The sequence below is a fragment of the Toxoplasma gondii genome, chromosome III, assembly GCF_000006565.2.
Source record: "Toxoplasma gondii ME49 chromosome III, whole genome shotgun sequence".
NCBI classification, from domain to species: domain Eukaryota; phylum Apicomplexa; class Conoidasida; order Eucoccidiorida; family Sarcocystidae; genus Toxoplasma; species Toxoplasma gondii.
In genome coordinates this window covers 526,995-543,272 of record NC_031470.1, presented here as the reverse complement: position 1 = coordinate 543,272, position 16,278 = coordinate 526,995, and the positions used below count along the sequence as shown (strand labels likewise).

The 16,278-nt window shown below is 53.1% G+C and overlaps 3 protein-coding genes across 3 annotated transcripts; all 3 read left to right on the top strand.

Annotated features, from left to right (window-relative positions):
- The first annotated feature begins 71 nt into the window (after positions 1-71).
- TGME49_252390 (hypothetical protein) lies at positions 72-3,212 on the top strand. The gene is made up of 2 exons (XM_002369306.1): positions 72-1,966; positions 2,517-3,212. The coding sequence occupies exons 1-2, from the start codon at positions 1,696-1,698 to the stop codon at positions 2,555-2,557; spliced, it is 312 nt and encodes a 103-aa protein (XP_002369347.1). The 5' UTR covers positions 72-1,695; the 3' UTR covers positions 2,558-3,212.
- A 628-nt stretch (positions 3,213-3,840) lies between these two features.
- Positions 3,841-5,438, top strand: TGME49_252385 (hypothetical protein). Its single transcript, XM_018780983.1, has 2 exons — positions 3,841-4,370; positions 4,755-5,438. Exons 1-2 carry the CDS (start codon positions 4,227-4,229, stop codon positions 4,974-4,976), a joined length of 366 nt encoding a protein of 121 aa, XP_018638207.1. The 5' UTR covers positions 3,841-4,226; the 3' UTR covers positions 4,977-5,438.
- A 33-nt stretch (positions 5,439-5,471) lies between these two features.
- On the top strand, positions 5,472-16,270 carry TGME49_252380 (hypothetical protein). The gene is made up of 9 exons (XM_002369305.2): positions 5,472-6,063; positions 7,117-7,215; positions 7,738-7,913; positions 8,240-8,333; positions 8,989-9,130; positions 9,348-9,500; positions 9,885-10,009; positions 10,736-11,422; positions 12,730-16,270. Exons 1-9 carry the CDS (start codon positions 5,709-5,711, stop codon positions 14,565-14,567), a joined length of 3,669 nt encoding a protein of 1,222 aa, XP_002369346.1. The 5' UTR covers positions 5,472-5,708; the 3' UTR covers positions 14,568-16,270.
- The last annotated feature ends 8 nt before the right edge of the window (positions 16,271-16,278 follow it).

Here is a 16,278-nt window from a genome sequence, read left to right as displayed (position 1 = left end):
TTTACACAAGAAACCGACAGTTAGTGGACACCGTTTGCTTACCATGCACATGCAATGTGTTCAGAACCAAAATGCTGCGCTGTTTATTGACATAGTGCCCGCGGAGCAGTATGCTATTCAGGAAGATGGGATGATGAATACGAGGGTGGAAAAAATTGGATCCCACGGAGATAAGAAAACAGGAATCGAAGTCTAGTGGAAATTCCGACTCTGTAAACTTGAGAAACCCATGCTGAGACTCGAAAACGCTTCTCTACGCGCCAACAATCGCGTTCTTCCTCATCGAGAAAAAGTTCCAACCATTTGCACCACAAGACCCGAATCTCTACCAATCTATGGCAGGTGAGCATAAGCACGTCCAGAATGTCGACAAGTTGCAGGGAGAGAAAAGGAAGCTGTCCCGTGCAATTCCTGTAGATATTCCCCTTCCCTGACACCCAGGAAGTGAGGTTACGACACACAACCCGCCCCCAGTTGTATGTCTTGATAGCCTCGTCTGCATCCTTGCGATCTCCTTTTTGAAAAACGGCCTTTGTCTATTTGTTTGTTCCCTCTGTAGCCGCGAAAACAAGCACAAGGGGAGACTCCTGGCATGGGATGTGTTTCGTTAGACACTCCAAAGAACCAGAAGCTGCCGAAAGAAGCCGAATACCAGATCAGCAAACACACCTTCTAACCGGCCGCTGCCGTACTCCTCTACAACCACTAGAACCCCTCAACACGGAGGCCACCTCTGTCTATATCTTATTCATTCGTTGCAGCTGTCTGACGCAGAACTGGTTTACCGTGTTGCAAATGCGCATGTTGTTGCAACGGCTATTATTGGTCACGCTCATGGTATCGTAATCTGCGCTGCACGTTCCCGCACCAGTGCGGTTACAAGGGTGCCTGTCTGAATCGATGCTCGATCTCAACAGCCAAGTCTACTGCAGGCGTATTCAGTTTGTAAAACGTAGGCACTCTTCACTAGCACAAGCACGGCAATTCCCTTACAATGCGATGCTTTTTCACCACGCCGCCACATCGAAGACGCGCAGTACATCGCTCCCGTCGTCTGTCTCATTGCGACGCACACGCCGCAGATTCTGGCCTCTCACAGACCAAGTTCTCATCGGAGGTTGGCCACCTCCGCCATGAAGTGGAAGTGTAGAGTCGCAATAACGAACAGAAGATGATCTGTAACTATCTATTTTATTCAAAGATTAGATGTGAATACTACGCACGGTATGCCCGGCCACTGCTACGGGTGCGACCAGCGTGTCTCTCGTTGCTCGGTTTCCCGACACTTTCTTGTCGTCTTTTGTTGGTTGCCACATTCACCGACTTTTCTGTCCTTACCGCTTGGCCTTGGTGATACAAGTCTTCATGCCAGCTTCTACTATGCTCTTCCTCCTTAAAGCAACCCTTTGTAGAAACAGGAGTAAATGAGTGGTATCGAAGGCTCGGACAGCGGTGCAATGATGCCTTCTTTACAAGTTCTTTCGCTAGTTCGTTGTGACTTGATACTTTTGCGCAGCAAAACTCAACTCGATTACATTTGACGCGTAATATCCTTTGTATGGATGCTTCCAGCAAGCAGCAGACGTCTTTTTATCCAGGCCGGGTTCCGCGTGCAAGAACGCGGCAAAACACCCGGGATACTTAGCCGCTCACTTGAGGCGCTGCTCAACTCGTGCAGCAGCACATTCAGTATCCATGCGTGGAAATCCGTTCGCCTCTAAAACTGCAACCCAGCTGTCCCCGCTCGGTATGGTCCAGCGCTTTTCGGAGATGAGGGCAGCAGGAAGCTTCACCTTCCTGGCCTGGTTTGCTGTGTTCTTATGGTGCTTCTCCGTCTCCTGTATTCGGACCGAGGCGAAGAACCTGAAGATAGATGTGGTGGACGGAATCACGAAGACCGACGCTCACGTACCACACTTGGGCGCTGGTGACACAATTACAGTCAAATTTAAGCGCCCAGTCGCTGGTGAGCAGGATGTCAGCCTGCTTCCTTATGATTTAGAAAATGGGCCTTACCCTGTTGGAGTGTACCGTATCTGCAACAGGAAGGCACGTGTTAGTTGGCAAGAGCTGTTTCCAAACGCTGCCGCGGACTTCCAGTTTGTGAAATGGAACAACGCCAGTGTGTCTACTCTCATAATCACCACCCCTGCGGCACCAGAACAGCCAGATGGCAGTCCCACAGACTATTGCTTTGAACTTAAGGATAACCTGTCCACGGAGACGATTGTCGTCGTTGCCGTTGCCGGAGCGCATCGAGTTGCGGGAAGGGGTTTCTTTTCACAAGCTGCTTTTTCGACGATACTCGCTACTGCCGGGCTGCTCGTGACCTCACTACACACTTTATAGGCGAAGAAGGGTGACCTAAACTTGTGTTGATTGGATCCACGTCTCACCCGAACTGGACATGCAGTCACAACATGTGCCATTTTTCATACAATGATGTGTACGCCTTCGAAATCTTCATTCGAGTTGCCCCGTTAAGTTGGTGATCCTATTCCGGTGGAATGCTTCAGGACGCGAGCGCGACGCAGTTGACTTGCAGTTGGCGGACTGAAGTTGCAGCTGTCAAGGAACGTGTAGGTGTGGTCCTGGAATAGATAAACCCAGTCGAACAACGATCACGAAGGTGATCCGGTTTTTTCGGTGCATCTATAGTTGTCCACAGGATGGACTGGTGCCTCAAATCCTTCATGTGTGTTCCCCGCCCGCGATTGCAGTGAGAGGGGGTCAGATCGTCAGGCTTCCATCGTTCTCTCCAACACGACCTTGCACTGAGTGGGAGGCTGCTTCGAGTTGTCTGCCAAGCTGTGGGCGTTGCCTATTGTAATCTCGTCGGATCTCTGAGCGTTTTTTGGCGCATCGCCATACCTCGCATGTTGAGAGGTGCAAGTGGAAGGGAACTACGCACCTCTGGAGAGGTTTGTTCCTCCGACTGTTCGCGGTGGACTCCCCACACTGACAACTAGGGAAGCCTCCAGTGTCAATTTTAACAAAATTGTTGAACTCGCGAGTTACGGAAACGCCACGTACCTTCCCGCTCCGTCTTGGTTGGTAGCTGGGTGCTTCTCAAGAAAGTGGTGCGCTGGTCGGACTATGTAACGGTCAAATTTGGAGGAGTAACAATGCTGCAGCATTCTGCCCATCGACTGACTGTTTTGATGTACCTCATGAAACTGCCTCAGTTGCCGACGGATCCATTCCCCGGTTTCCTGCAGATGCGGCCGGTGCCGCCCATCTCGAGAATTTACTCAGTGCACTATGAATTCGAGAAGGACCGCCCGTCTGCGCCACTATAGCCACTTAAGCTGGTAATGTAGACGACTCCCGTGAGTTAACACAGGCGTTGAGTGGTACCGCTTTTTCGGGGGGCGATCGTTGCGGAGAAGTGAAAGCAACAACGACAAAAACTGTCTCACGAGCCACTCTAATTCGCGCTAGCTCTCCGCAGGGAAGGGGCAGATGCTGCAAACGTTTAGGGACACGTCGCTGGATTCTCATACGCGGTTTGAAGACGACTTTCTAGGTTCTCTAGAATCGCGGGCTCTGTCTTATACTTGGAGTCATATTCAGTATTCCACGTCCGATGAGGTCTCTCCTTTTATGTGACTGGAGTTATACCAGTGTGAACACATAAGACCATCGAATATTACAGACTCCTGAAACAGTGTCACGACTCTTGTGTCATTTGTTTCGGCGACAAACGCATCTCGACATCTGTTGTACCCGCGAGCTCTACGCTTTCTGAAACATTGTCACTCATGCGTCACGAGTGCAGCTCGTTGCTTCGGAAACGCAGCACGGAAACTTGTAAAAGGGAAGGCCCGTGGCGTGTCTGACTTCCGCGTCAGTGCGCTAGATGCCCACAATTTCCGTCGATCTCTGCTTGCCTGGCATGTACTTTGAGTTTCCCTTGAGTCGCGGAATACGACTGGGAGAAAATGTCGGACGTATAAATGGCATTTCTCAGGTCCAACGTCACCGCGAAGAAGCTGCCAGCGCAAAAAGTCGCATTGCTTAAAAACAAAGCCGGTCAGGGTCCTCAACAGTAAACAGACCCCAAAGTCGTTTTCAGTCGCCTTCCAGATGTACTGCTGAACAGTTTCCGCAAATTAAGGGAGGATGCTGAAACTTTTCCCAGGTTCCTCGGGACGCCGCGATATTGCTCCCGCATCGCCGGCGAAAGCTTGCCCCACATAAAAAACCGTCCTTGAATCGTTTTTCTCATGTCTACGGTTTCTACACATTCATATAACTACGCAAGAATCCTTCCTGGTTGCGTTTTCAGGGCTCGTGTCTGCAGGCTTTGCCTCCAAGTCCATCCTACAGCTGTCCGTACCAACGCTGTGAGGCACGAGACGTCCATGCAGGTAAGTTTTTCCCCTTCGTTTCTCCTCCCACCCGCGACATATGGTTTTCAGTGGGCAGCTGTCGCCAAGAACGTTTCAACAACACAAAACGGACACGAGCCGGAACGAAAATTTACTCTGGCTTTCTCCGGGTCGACCGCTTGCCAGCAGTTGCACGCCGTTCCGCATGCGAAAAGGACACTCCGCGTGGGAGAAAAACTTTTTTTCCGGAAGTTGTTTCCACCAGATTCAGCATCCTCGCTCTCCTCAGCGCCGGAACCGTAGATGCGGTCTTTCTGAGGTCGTCTCTGTTTCTTCTCCTCTATGTGTGTGGACAGAAATCTACACATTCGCTGAGGAGTGAATCTTGCTTTCTCGTGTGCGTGTAATGAGTGTTTCTCGCAGCGAGTTTTTCCGCGTCGATTCGCCAAAGCGCCCACCTTTCAAAATTTTCTCTGGGCTTCTCTCTCGTCTTCCATCTCGCCAGTGTCGCGCGGCTCTTGTCCTCATTTTCGGCTGCTGGCGGAGGCGAGTCCGTCCAACGTCGCGACGGGACCGGGGGCGGTTTTGCGTGCAGACGACAAGCCTTGCGCGTTTGTCTCCACGAGGACGCATCACTGCGTTTAGTTCTTGTGAATTCTTCCCTCCGCGTTTAGCGACCCCTGACAGCAAAAGGGAAGCGCGTTGCAGAGAAAAAGGATGCTCCTGGCCGTCGGCGACCGTCCTACTGGCGAGACACATTTGGGTCACACAGAAAAAAGGCTTTTTTGTCCGGGAACTCTGAAAGCGCAGAGTGCACCTCCAAGAGTGCAGACCGGAGATGTCCTCGTTTCCTCACGCTCTATACGAGGAGTGCAACTCACGGGATCTGCTCGGGACGAAGAGCTGGTAGAGACTCCGGTTTCAGGTGTCATGACCTCCAGGGTACGATGGTACGTCTCGCACTCACGTCCGTCCATCTTTTCTGCACCTAAGTCGATCGTCGAGCTGCAGGAAGAGTCACGAGAGGTCTTCCTCCACGTTCTTCGGAGACGCGTCTGTTCAGCCATTGGGTCTCCTGCGAGTCGCCCACCAGCTTCCACCTGGGAGAAGGGCAGGTGCTACAGTCGTGACGCACTGGCTGTCGCGGAGAAGGAAATACTTGCGGAGGTCTTCTTTTCTCGGCGTCTCAAGTCGAGAAAAACCCACAGGGTCAGGGGAGAAGACGCAGCTCATTGCCGTGTGGTGTCCTCGTGCTTTTGAAGAAATCGTGCGTCTTCTCCTTTCTGCACCAGGCGTCAAAGGGAAGGAGACGCCTTCTTCATTCTGGAGGCAAGGGAAGGCGAAAACAACAATCTGTCTGCGTTTGGTCTGCTCGACATGCCCCCGCCCTGCGTGTCTGCGCCTTCGCGGCGGGCAGGCGACGATTTGCCTCCGCAGCGGAAGGCGAGTCGCCTCTCTTCTCTTCTACTTCTTTTCCTTCTCACTCTGCACCCTTCTCCCGTCGCCGTCGAGTCTGTCTCGACTCGCGGCGGCGACAGTCGCGAAGCAGAAGAGTCAAGAACTGAGGATGGCCCGGTTGCTGAAGCGCAGAGCGGATTCGTCACACTCCAAGAAGCCGAAAAGGGAGGGCGACAGGCCTTCAATCCGAGTGTATATACACCCGAGAAGATCCGCATTTCACGTCGCGGTCCGATTCGCTTCATGTTCGGCTCCTGCAACCTCCAGCCCATTGGTGAGCAGGTTTCATGGAAGTTCTTTTGGAGGGTAAACGTCCATTGCTGGACTCCCAAGTGCTCTGCCTCCAGAGAACCTTTATCTTTCCTTCTCTCTTTTCTTCTCTCTTTTCTTCTCTCTTTTCTTTTCGCGCCCCGCTGGCTCGCCTCTGGTGCGTGTCTGCGCTTCCTGTCTGATGTCTGGTCGGCGTCGACGTGACGCATGCGTCGTCTCCCTTTTCGGCGTCCGTCCACGGGGTCGCTTTCCGGCCTTCGACAGCGTCTCGTCAGACAGAATTCTCGTCTTACAGATTTCTTTCGTGGAACTGCTCAATCGATCGCGTGCTGCACTGGCGTTTAGGAGCCTCGAGTGTGCAGCCAGACAAGGCAGATTTCTCGCAGGTCCTCTCTGGCGTTCCGATCTTTTCACATTCTAGAGAACTGTTCAGGCGACGAGCTCCTTTTCGTTTCCGATCGTTTTCATCTGTTTGGTCTTTCAGACTTCCGTGGAAAAATCAGAGAATCTTTCTTCGTGTGTCTAGTGCCGCAGTCGATGAAATGGTGCATCCTCATGAGTCTAAAAACAGCTGTACTGAAAGTGAAACGTGTGAACTGTAGACGACATATACTCCCCTTAGGTCTTTCTTCTGTCTTCGGTGACGGCCCCGTCAATGGATTCTGCTTCGATACTCAAATGGTCTGCTGCGAACTGACATCCAAGCAAGTCCCCTCTGTAACGTTTCGACGCATTGCAGCAGTTCGTTGCCAGTTCGTAAACAGATGTCTGGCAGGACATAGGACATAAGTGCAGACAACAAGCCAAGCTCGAAATGGCATTCGTCTTCAGACACGCTAGCTGTTGTGTGTACGTCCCGCTTCATCTTCCTCGGATGCGTCTTTCTTTCATGACGACCAACGAGTTTCTGCAGTCTCTCCCGCGGCTGCTTCTCTGCGTGAATAAAAGCCACTGCCTTCCTCGGATTTGCACTACCATGGGCACAAATGAGTTCTGGGGTTTCGTTTTCGACCGAAATGCGCGTGTCTGTGTTTCCTTTCTTCCTGTCTGCGCCCAGGAGGCGAATGGCAAGTCGCCGAAGAAGATCGGCACATGTGGAGCTTCATTACTCGCCAGAAGCCGGATCTCTTTGCGCTTCTTGGGGACAACGTCTACGGTCCGTCTCGAAAGAGTGAACACTGAGAGGCAGCGCTTCTTTCAGGTGTATCTACACCCCTGTCGTAGGACCTTAAAGCCCTTAGAGAGTCATCTGTCTTGAACAGTTTCCACGATGGTCGATGCGTACTGTCCAGCCGTCGTAGAGAACTGGCTGGTCTCCCTCTCATAGCTGGAGTCGTGCTCAACGTCCTAGGTCGAGTCAAACAACGCCAAGATGAACTGTGTGACTCTCAGTGCATCGGGGCTCTGTCGCACACCCTGGTGATGACGAACGTCTGCTTCTCGAATGGGAAGTCTCTTTCCTCGAGAGACAGCAGGTTTCCTTCTTTTCCAGACTAGGTAGGAAGCGAGGGTCGGTAGACACAGGCATTTTCGAAGAACGAAGGAAAAAACCGTCTCTTGCGGGAGTCTTGGACGCCCGGTCTCGGCTGTCCTCGGACTCCCTTCTTCAAGAGGACTGCTGGACTTCTTCCGGGTTTTCTTCCTTTGTGTGAAACTCCTTTCGTGCTGTCCTCTTCAGCTCACAACTTCCGTCACCTGGGACTGGCGAACAGCATTCGCTGGAACTGGAAAAATCTCTCTTGGTCGGAGTTGACGCGCAGAAGGATAGAAGTCGCTCGCGCCTTTCACCGCCCATCCACACTGGACGAAGTGCGACAAGCGTTTCACAACCAGACTTCCCATCGCCCCTACCAGGTTCGCGGAAATCAACACACTCGACAGTCCAGTCCCAGCTTGCACTCTGAACATGCCTCAATATCTGTGGGAGATTCCATCTTTCACTTCTCCAATCTACGGGGTCCGTTGCTAATCTTCGGATACGCTTTTCAGAGCAGACAGCGCGCCTCAATCATGGCATCTGTAGGTACAAGTCTACAGATGCGACATATATCTCGCATCTGCACGTTTGACAAAGCGTTTCGTCAGACAAACAAATGAGTCGGCTGCTGATCTACATTAATAAATAAATATATACATATATATATAAAACGGAATGTGCTTTGTTTCTTTGCCGATATCAGGAGTTCCTGGACACAGGCGTCCACGTCATTGGAACGTACGACGACCACGATTTGGGCGATGACAATCCCTCAAGAGTTCACTCTCTCAAATACGGTACGTCACATCGGAGGTCCAAACAGCCATCTCGCGTAGATCTCTTCATGTCCCATGTTGTCCGTCTTATAGTCTACTTATATATATCCATATATATATATATATCCATATATATATATACATATATATATGTATTTCCTTACGGACCTTTGTAGCTCTGTCAATTTCCATCTCATGCGTGCATGTGTGTATAGATATACATGTTCGTATATACGTATCGCATGTTGCATGCACTGGCACACTGACAAGGTTCTAGAAATACTTGCCTTTCTGCGGGACACGATGATTCGTAGATGAACAAGTCTCGCTAGGGATATCCATGTACTTGTGCAGAGAAAGGGAAATACATGAGGAGGTTGATTTGCTTTCATGTAGAAAAGGGATTTCTTCGATGTATGTATATATATATGCATTTACGTGTATACATATGCATACGCACACACATGTATATGTGTAAGGCATGCATTTGCACGCGTATACATGTACATGCCTTTGTGTATAGGCAGGTCGATGCATGCATCTTAAAAGATGAGGTTTCAGCATGTACCGTTGGGTTTGCCGGCGGTCGTTCGAATTTGCGAGGACGGCGAACTCCTTCGACATTTTTTCTTGCTTGTTTGCGCTTGTCGGATGCTCTGTTGTTTCCTGTGCGCAGAGGCCCGAGACATCGTGCTTGACTTTTTCAACGTATCGAAGAATTCGCCTCGCCGTTCAGTCTTCTGGGACGGGGCCTTCTCTTCACACAAGATTCAACTTGACGACGGATTTGCATTTCGCGTCATTCTTCTGGATGTTAGGTGTGTCCGCGCTCTCTCATTTTCTTCGCGTCGTTTTTCTTCGTCGTCTGAGTCTGCGTTTCCGTTCTCTCCCTTATCCTCTTCCTTCTCTCTCCTCGACTGCTTCTGCGTTTCCTCGACTTCCTTCCTTGCTCAGTGCAAAGAGGCGGCAGGGGCAGTCCAGACGTGTGTCTATGCAGTTCGAGTTCTCCGCCTGTTCTTTCGTCCATTTTTCCAGATTCAATCGAGATCCCTGGGCCTCGTTGCCTCATGGAGATATTCTCGGAAACCAGCAGTGGCGCTGGCTCAAGGAGGAACTGCGAAAATCGAAGGAGGAAGGAGACGCTGTCACCTTCATAGCCTCCAGCATCCAGGTTCTCCCCTCTCCCTTGTAAGCTCACGCTTCCTCGTCTTCGCTCCGTCTGTCTCTGTTTCTCTTTCTCCGAGCTTCGTTCGCATCTTTCGCTCTCGGTCTCGCTGTTTCTCTCGCTTTCTCGATGTCATTACATGCGTTGTCTCTTTCTCCCGCGCCCTCAGTTCTCTCGCTCGTGCCCTCTCTGTCTCTCTCTGTCGGTGTTTCCCGCTCCTTGATTCTTTTCTCTTCCTCTGTTTCTCTTTGCCCACGCCTCCGATGGTGCTGTCGTTGGGGTCGTCGCTGTCGCTTCCTTGAAGGCTTCTTTAATTGCGGGCAAGCGTTGGAATCGTTGGAATCCGTCGACTAAGGCTGCTCTCCAGTTCCACGCGAGGACGACTCACTTTCTTGTCTTTTTTGTAGCGTCGCGACGGAGGCTTGGTCTATTTTTCCCGACGCTCGCCGCAGACTCTTGAACCTCATCATGAGTTCAGGTGTACAGATACCCGTCCTGCTCTCCGGGGATGTGCACTTTGCTGAGATGAATCGTGAGTCCGCGAAGACAGCTGCTCCCGAGCCTTTCAGAGATTGTTCTGCAGAGAAGAGCGAAAAGAAGCAGAGATCCAAGGAGAAAGAAGATCTGTGCGTTGCGAGTAGCTGAGTGTACGCGCTTCCCTTGCGGCCTCGACGAGGTCTCTGTCTGGGTACTGCTCTCTTTCGCCTTCCTACGTCTCTTCCTTCTCTCTCTTTTCTCCCAGTCCTTTCTCGTGTGTATTTTCCTTTCCTGACGATTCAACATCATCGTCCATCCGTCCGCTGTGAATGACTGGTAGCACGCGTAGATGCCAGCGAGAGAAAACGACTCGTACTGAGAGGCGCGAGTCTGGTCAGTCGCATCGTGTCTGCAGGACTGAACTGTAAGTCAGGAGAGTGTTCTGTTGTCTGCTCTCCTTTGTCGTCATGTTAAGTGCATTGAGTCTGTTCTCGCTTTGACTTCTTCGCTCTCTCCCGTTCACTCCGTTCTCCTGTGCGTTCTTCTCCCTCCGGCCTCCTTCGTCTCCCTCCGGCCTCCTTCGCCGCTCTGAAAAAGCCGTTCTTCTTCCTTTGTGTCTGCGCCCTCTGTTTCCGCGCGAAATTCGCGGCCACTGCGCAGCCTCCCTTTGGGGTCGAAGGTCTCTTCGACAGATCCTCGACGGCTTCGCCGAACGCTCACGACCAGCCGGTTTCTTCACGCACATCGTTTCTGTTTTTCTACGCGTTTCGTCTCTCTCCAGGTGTGCTGTGTCGGCCGCTGTCCATCGGTGGCGCCGCCGCCCCAGCGAAGCAGACGGGAGGGCCGGGAGCGGCGCTCTCGGTCCCGGCGCAGTGTCTCTCACCTTCTCCATGGCAGCAGGTAGCTCTGCTTCTCTGGCGGCTCGACAGACAGAGCGAAGACGCAGAAAGGCACGCAGCGGCCTCAGACACACTTGGAGTGGACGTAGCGTTTGCCGGTCCGTCGCGTCCGCCGGAGGCATCTCTCGAGTTCCAGGAAAACCGTTCGCTGACGGCATGGCGAAGTCCGGGACTGTTGGCGCGGTTGTTTCCTTCTCTCTCCTTCCTGTCGACGTTTGTTTTCATGAACCTCTTTGCGCCCTCGGCGGCGACGACCTTCTCGCTTTTCTCCGCCTCCCACCCTGCCGACGAATACCTGCCTGTCGTGCAGCGACCAGAGACCCGCCGAAAGGGCAGAAGCGGAGCCCAGGAAAGAGACAAGTTTCGCGACGCAGGCGACCTCGAGGGAAGGAGCGGGCGGCGGGCAGGCCGCGAGCGGCGAGGAGTGGAGTTGAACGAGGTGACTTCGAGTGGCCTGACTCACGGAGTCGAAGAAACCTTCCTCACCGCTGCGGCTCCTGCTCGTCTCGCCGAGTGGGGGCTGAGGAGGCTGTTCCCTCGCACTTCGACCTCGCGCGACGACTTCTACGGTGAGCGATCGGGCGCAGAAGGAAGCGAAGCGGAAGAGAGAACGGCGAACAGAAAGCAGAGAATCTGAAGGCGCAGCGAGGGAAGACACGGCGACACTCGAAGGCTGGAGAGTGAACGAAAAGGAGCGGAGAGAGCAGAAACGGAGGGGAGAGAGCAGAAACGGAGGGCAGAAAAGGAGACAAAGGACACAGTCAGGAGACGGGAACAGGGAGGAGCGGAGAGGAGAGAAAAAAGCAGAAGAACAAGAGAAAAACGTAAAAGAACAGGACGAGGAGAAAGGAGGAAAGGCACGCGAGAGCGCGGGGATCCATGACGCGTCATTAAGCGAGAGAAATCGGGAGTTCTGAATTTGCGGGGAGGCGTTGGAAACTTGTGTTGGTGACATTCCGCTGAATGAGAGTCCTTCGTTCAGTCTCTCGGGGCAAAGAAGAAATCGAGTTTCTGTTTACTAGACACAGGGCGCGATCCGAAGAGGTCGTCGTGAAGAGAGAAAACGCTGTCGGCGGTCAAGGCAGTTCGACTTGGCAGAAAAAGCTCCTCGGAAGAAGGGAGTTACTCGGCGAGTCACTTTACGTTGAATTGTTTTATTCCTTTCCTCAAAAAGGAGTGACACGGATGGCACAATCTGGGGTCGCGAGATGCTGGGGAAAGGTATTCGGAAGGCCGTATGTTTCTTCGAAGACGCAGTGAACTTCGGGTGAAAAGGTAGACAGCGAGACGGGGGAAGTTGTCCTTGGAACCGGCCGCAGCGAAGAAGCCGAGCCGTGGAATTCGAGGCTCAAGAGGAACAGAAAAAGGGGAACGAGGAAGGGCAAAAGCGAGGCGCAGCGGGGAGAGAAAGGAGTGGGGAGACACGAATACATCCGAAGAGAAGTGGAGACGAACAGCCCTGGGCTGTCTTTTCAGGTCTCTCAGAGGTCGATCAGGCTGGCAAATGACTCAAAAATGGGGTGTACGCATGCAGCGGCGAAAGAAGCCTCAAAAAACAGGAGAAAGGCGTGTAGCCGAGAAGGATCTGTTGAATCTTGGAAGAAATCCAGTTCTTCCAGAGACGTTCACAGCCACTTCGCTCTTCAGCTCAGACGCGACTGACCTCGAATGTCTGGATCCCCTGTCGGCGGTCGCGTTCTCACATTTGTATCCATCTGCACTGCTGCATGCGATTCTCAGGTTCGCTCAACCTTCCCGCCATCTCCCTGAGTTTTCGTTTTCCTTCTGCCGTCTGCTTCGATTTGAACGGTTCTTTCTGCCTTTCTTTTTTCTCTCACCTTTCCCTTTTTTCCCCAACTCTCTGGCGTCTCTGCAGGCGAACGGCTCGTGTACACTCGGCGCAACGTCGGAGACGTCCAACTCGTGAGGAATCCGCTGTCGCTTCTCCGAGCAGGCGCAGCAGACGCCGAGAGGAGGAACAACAAGAAGGCGAAGAAGAAAGAGCACGAGAAGAAGGACACAGAAGAAGCGACAGATCCGCAAGCCGAGGAAGCGGAAGAGAGGAAAGAACAGAGAGGTCCGGCGTCGGAGACAGGAGGCTTCGAGGAAGCGCGAGCGGCGTACTCGGAGCTGCTCTCTGCGGTGTCGTGTGGGGAAGGCGACGAGGAGAGACTGTCTCCGTCTGTGCTGGAGAAAGTGGGCAGGTTCTTCGCAGGCAGTCCCGGGCGCTTCCATATGCTTCTTTCGCTGTATCAGCAGTTGCTTGCAGTCCACGACCGCCCACAGAGACAAGAACGGGAGAAGACGAAGCTAAACATTTCGCCTCGAAAGGCCTGGGGCGCATGCAGTCAGGGCGAGGCCTCCGCCTTGGCACATCTCTCCCAAAGAGAGAGAGATGAAAACGCGGGACTGCGCCGCTCTGTCTGGTGCTGGGGAGACGAAGAAGAAGAGAAAGAAAAGTCAGGAGAGAGCGACCGCGCGAAGACAGAACGAGGCGAGTCCGAAAGCGACACCGTGGAATACGGTAATCGGCCTAACGTCCCCTACCCTCTCCTCCGGAACGACTCTTTTTTCTCTCTCCTCCTCACAGTTGAGTCTCTCCTCCACACCTCGCTTCAACGCCTTTCCCGCAGTGTCTCGTCGTCTTCCTTCTCTTCTTCCTTCTCTCCATCCTTCTCTTCTTCCTCGTCTTCGTCTTCGTCTTCCGTTTTTCCTTCTTCCTCTTGGACAGAGGAACTTGCGTCGTTTTGTGAGCTGAGTCGTTCGCCGTCTCGGGAAGCCGTGGGCGGCATGCTACGGTTCTTGAATCGCGAAAACGTGGATCTTTCTGGTCGAGACCCCTCCGACGCACTCAGGAAACGTCGGCTGCTGCTCTGGGCCTCTGTCGGGCGAGACGAGACGCAGCAGATCTGCTCTGCTCTCGCCGCAGTCCTCCCGACCGGGGAAGAGCCCGGAGAGAAGCAAAGAGGAAGCACGCAAGAAAACCACCTGCGCGAGGAAGACATGCAGGAAACGGCGCAAGCATCCGGGGGTTCAAGCAGAAAGGCGAAACGTGGCAGCAGAGAGGAGAAAGTCGAGAGAGAGGAAGAAGCGTTGAGAGCTCTGTCGCAAGTGGCGTGGAAGAGTTCGATGGACGAAGAGAAGGTTGCTGGGAAGGCTGAGGAGGCTGGAGAGGCTGAGGAGGCTGGAGAGGCTGAGGAGGCTGGAGAGGCGGGAGGCGCGAGTGATAGATTTGCGGATGAGGGTGTTTCCTGTAGGAATGTCGAAGAGATTCTTTCAGCTCGGGCGTGGATCAGCGTGCAAATTTTCGCTCTGCCTTTCGGGGACTTGGTCCTGGAATCCTTTATCTCTCCATTCGCCTTCGCACAGTCCCGAAGGCGTCTCGAGACTGAACTGGAAGAAGAGATGGGAGAGGCCGCAGACGCCCGGCGCGTCCGATGGATCTGTGACCCTCCAGAAGGCCCCGATCCGACGCCCGTGTACGTAGCAGTCGCCGTGCTTCTTCTTCTTGTTCTTTTTGCCGCCTTCTCCACGCTGATTCTCCGCGCTCTGTGGTCTTGCTGCGCATGCGCCTTCGCTTGTGCGAGGCAGTCGGCTAAAAGCGCGGAAAGAGGGGAAGGAGAGAACAGGTTAAAAACGCGTGGAGAGGAAGAGGCGAGAGCGCGCGGGAGTGTGGCGCTCTCGACGTCGGTAAGAAGACGAAGAGTCGTGTGAGGCGGAAGAGGCAACCAGAGAGACAGTGAAGAGAGAGGGAGAAAGCGAGGGAGCGAGGGAGCGAGAGAGGGGGAGAGGGAGAAAGCGGGGGAGCGAGGGAGCGAGAGAGGGGGAGAGGGAGAAAGCGAGGGAGCGATAGAGGGGGAGAGGGAGAAAGCGAGGGAGCGAGGGAGCGAGAGAGGCAGGGGGGAAGAGTCCGGCGTCGGAGGGGAGGATTCAGGAGAACTCCGCAAGCGGCCGCATGCGGTTGTGAAAAGGCCTCAATCGAACGGGAGAAGCCTTTGGGCGAGGGGACGACCTCAGCAAGGTGCTCTACCCTTTTTTGCCTTCTCGAGGCGCGCAAACCCTCGTGCATTTTATGCTGAGACACTTGGGTGAGTACAGCACGCATATACGTATATATGTACATGTATGTGTATATATGGATGTATATGTGTATATTGGTATTTGTGTATCTACAAATACTTGTGGAGCACTTGGGAATTTGTTTTGCTCGTGAGACGTGCATGTTTTTTCGTATGAAAAGCTGGGAGAGAAGAACAGCTTCACCTGAGCCGATGCGTGTGAATCGAAATCCACCGGGCTCCTCTGCCTGCGGGGGCGGAAACGTTTCCGTTCGCACCGGGGTCCGCTGGAGAAGCGTTTCTTTGCACAGCTCCACATTTCTTTCGGTACTTCTGTGTGCATGCTCGCACTTGTCCTTCCACCTGTTTCCCCACCCTCACCACAGTGTATGCAGGTGTTTTATGTGGCGTGGATGCACCGTTCTGTGCATGCGTCGCTTCCGTTGTCGCTGGCTTTTGCTGGCAGAGAGAAACAGGCTGTCGCCTGTCCTCAGGCACTCTTGTTTTATTTGTCTCGGAAAGCGAACCTCTGGTTGCAACCCAAACGTAACGGCGCTTGGTCTGTCCTGTCCCGCTCCCGGGGAACGGCTGAAACGCCCGCAGACAGGAGTCCGAACTTCGTTGTGAATCTACGCGGTGAAACGCCTACGGCTCCTAGAAGGACCATCTCGTTAAAGGATCCTTCCGGTAGCTCGAGCGAACCTCTTTTTCGAGATGGCGTTCCTCGAAAACCTAGAACTGGGCTGCGGTGAACACAAGTCTTCAAGGTCGAAACCAAGAGTCGAACTCGTTGTGGGTATATATTTGTTATTTATGTCATACCTTACAATTCTAGGATCCCCATCTAAAATTTCGGAGTTGCGCGCGAAAAAGATACCTTCGCTTCCGGAACCGAGTGCGACGTTTTCTAAACACACCATGGCTTTCTTCGTCTCGAAGAAACTCGCGCTGAGTGATCCTCCAGCAAACAAAAGGAAACCAGAGTTCAGCAAGACTTCATGCGCCTCTGTATCCGTTTTTACTTTGAAGAGCAAAGGAGCTTCGCAAAGCAACTCTGTCTGATTTGAAACAGCGAGTCGGACTGGGAACTCTGTGGACTACTTTGGTCTGCTGGGTCCTGCTGAGTTACCGTGGCGCTTCATGTTTATATGTAGGGGAAACGGGGTGGAGCAGTGTGTTCTAGCAGTGTGCGACGAAGACCCGGTAGACTCCAGTTCGGCTTAAAATGAAAAGTACCTTGTCTGAGTTGCAGCCAGCCGCTGTCGGCCACGACATATCGAGTTTTGTATTGGAGAAAGAGGTGTGGAGGTCCTGCGGCACCCGAAACACTCATATCTTGGATGACTGTATACTAGCGGCTAAATGTC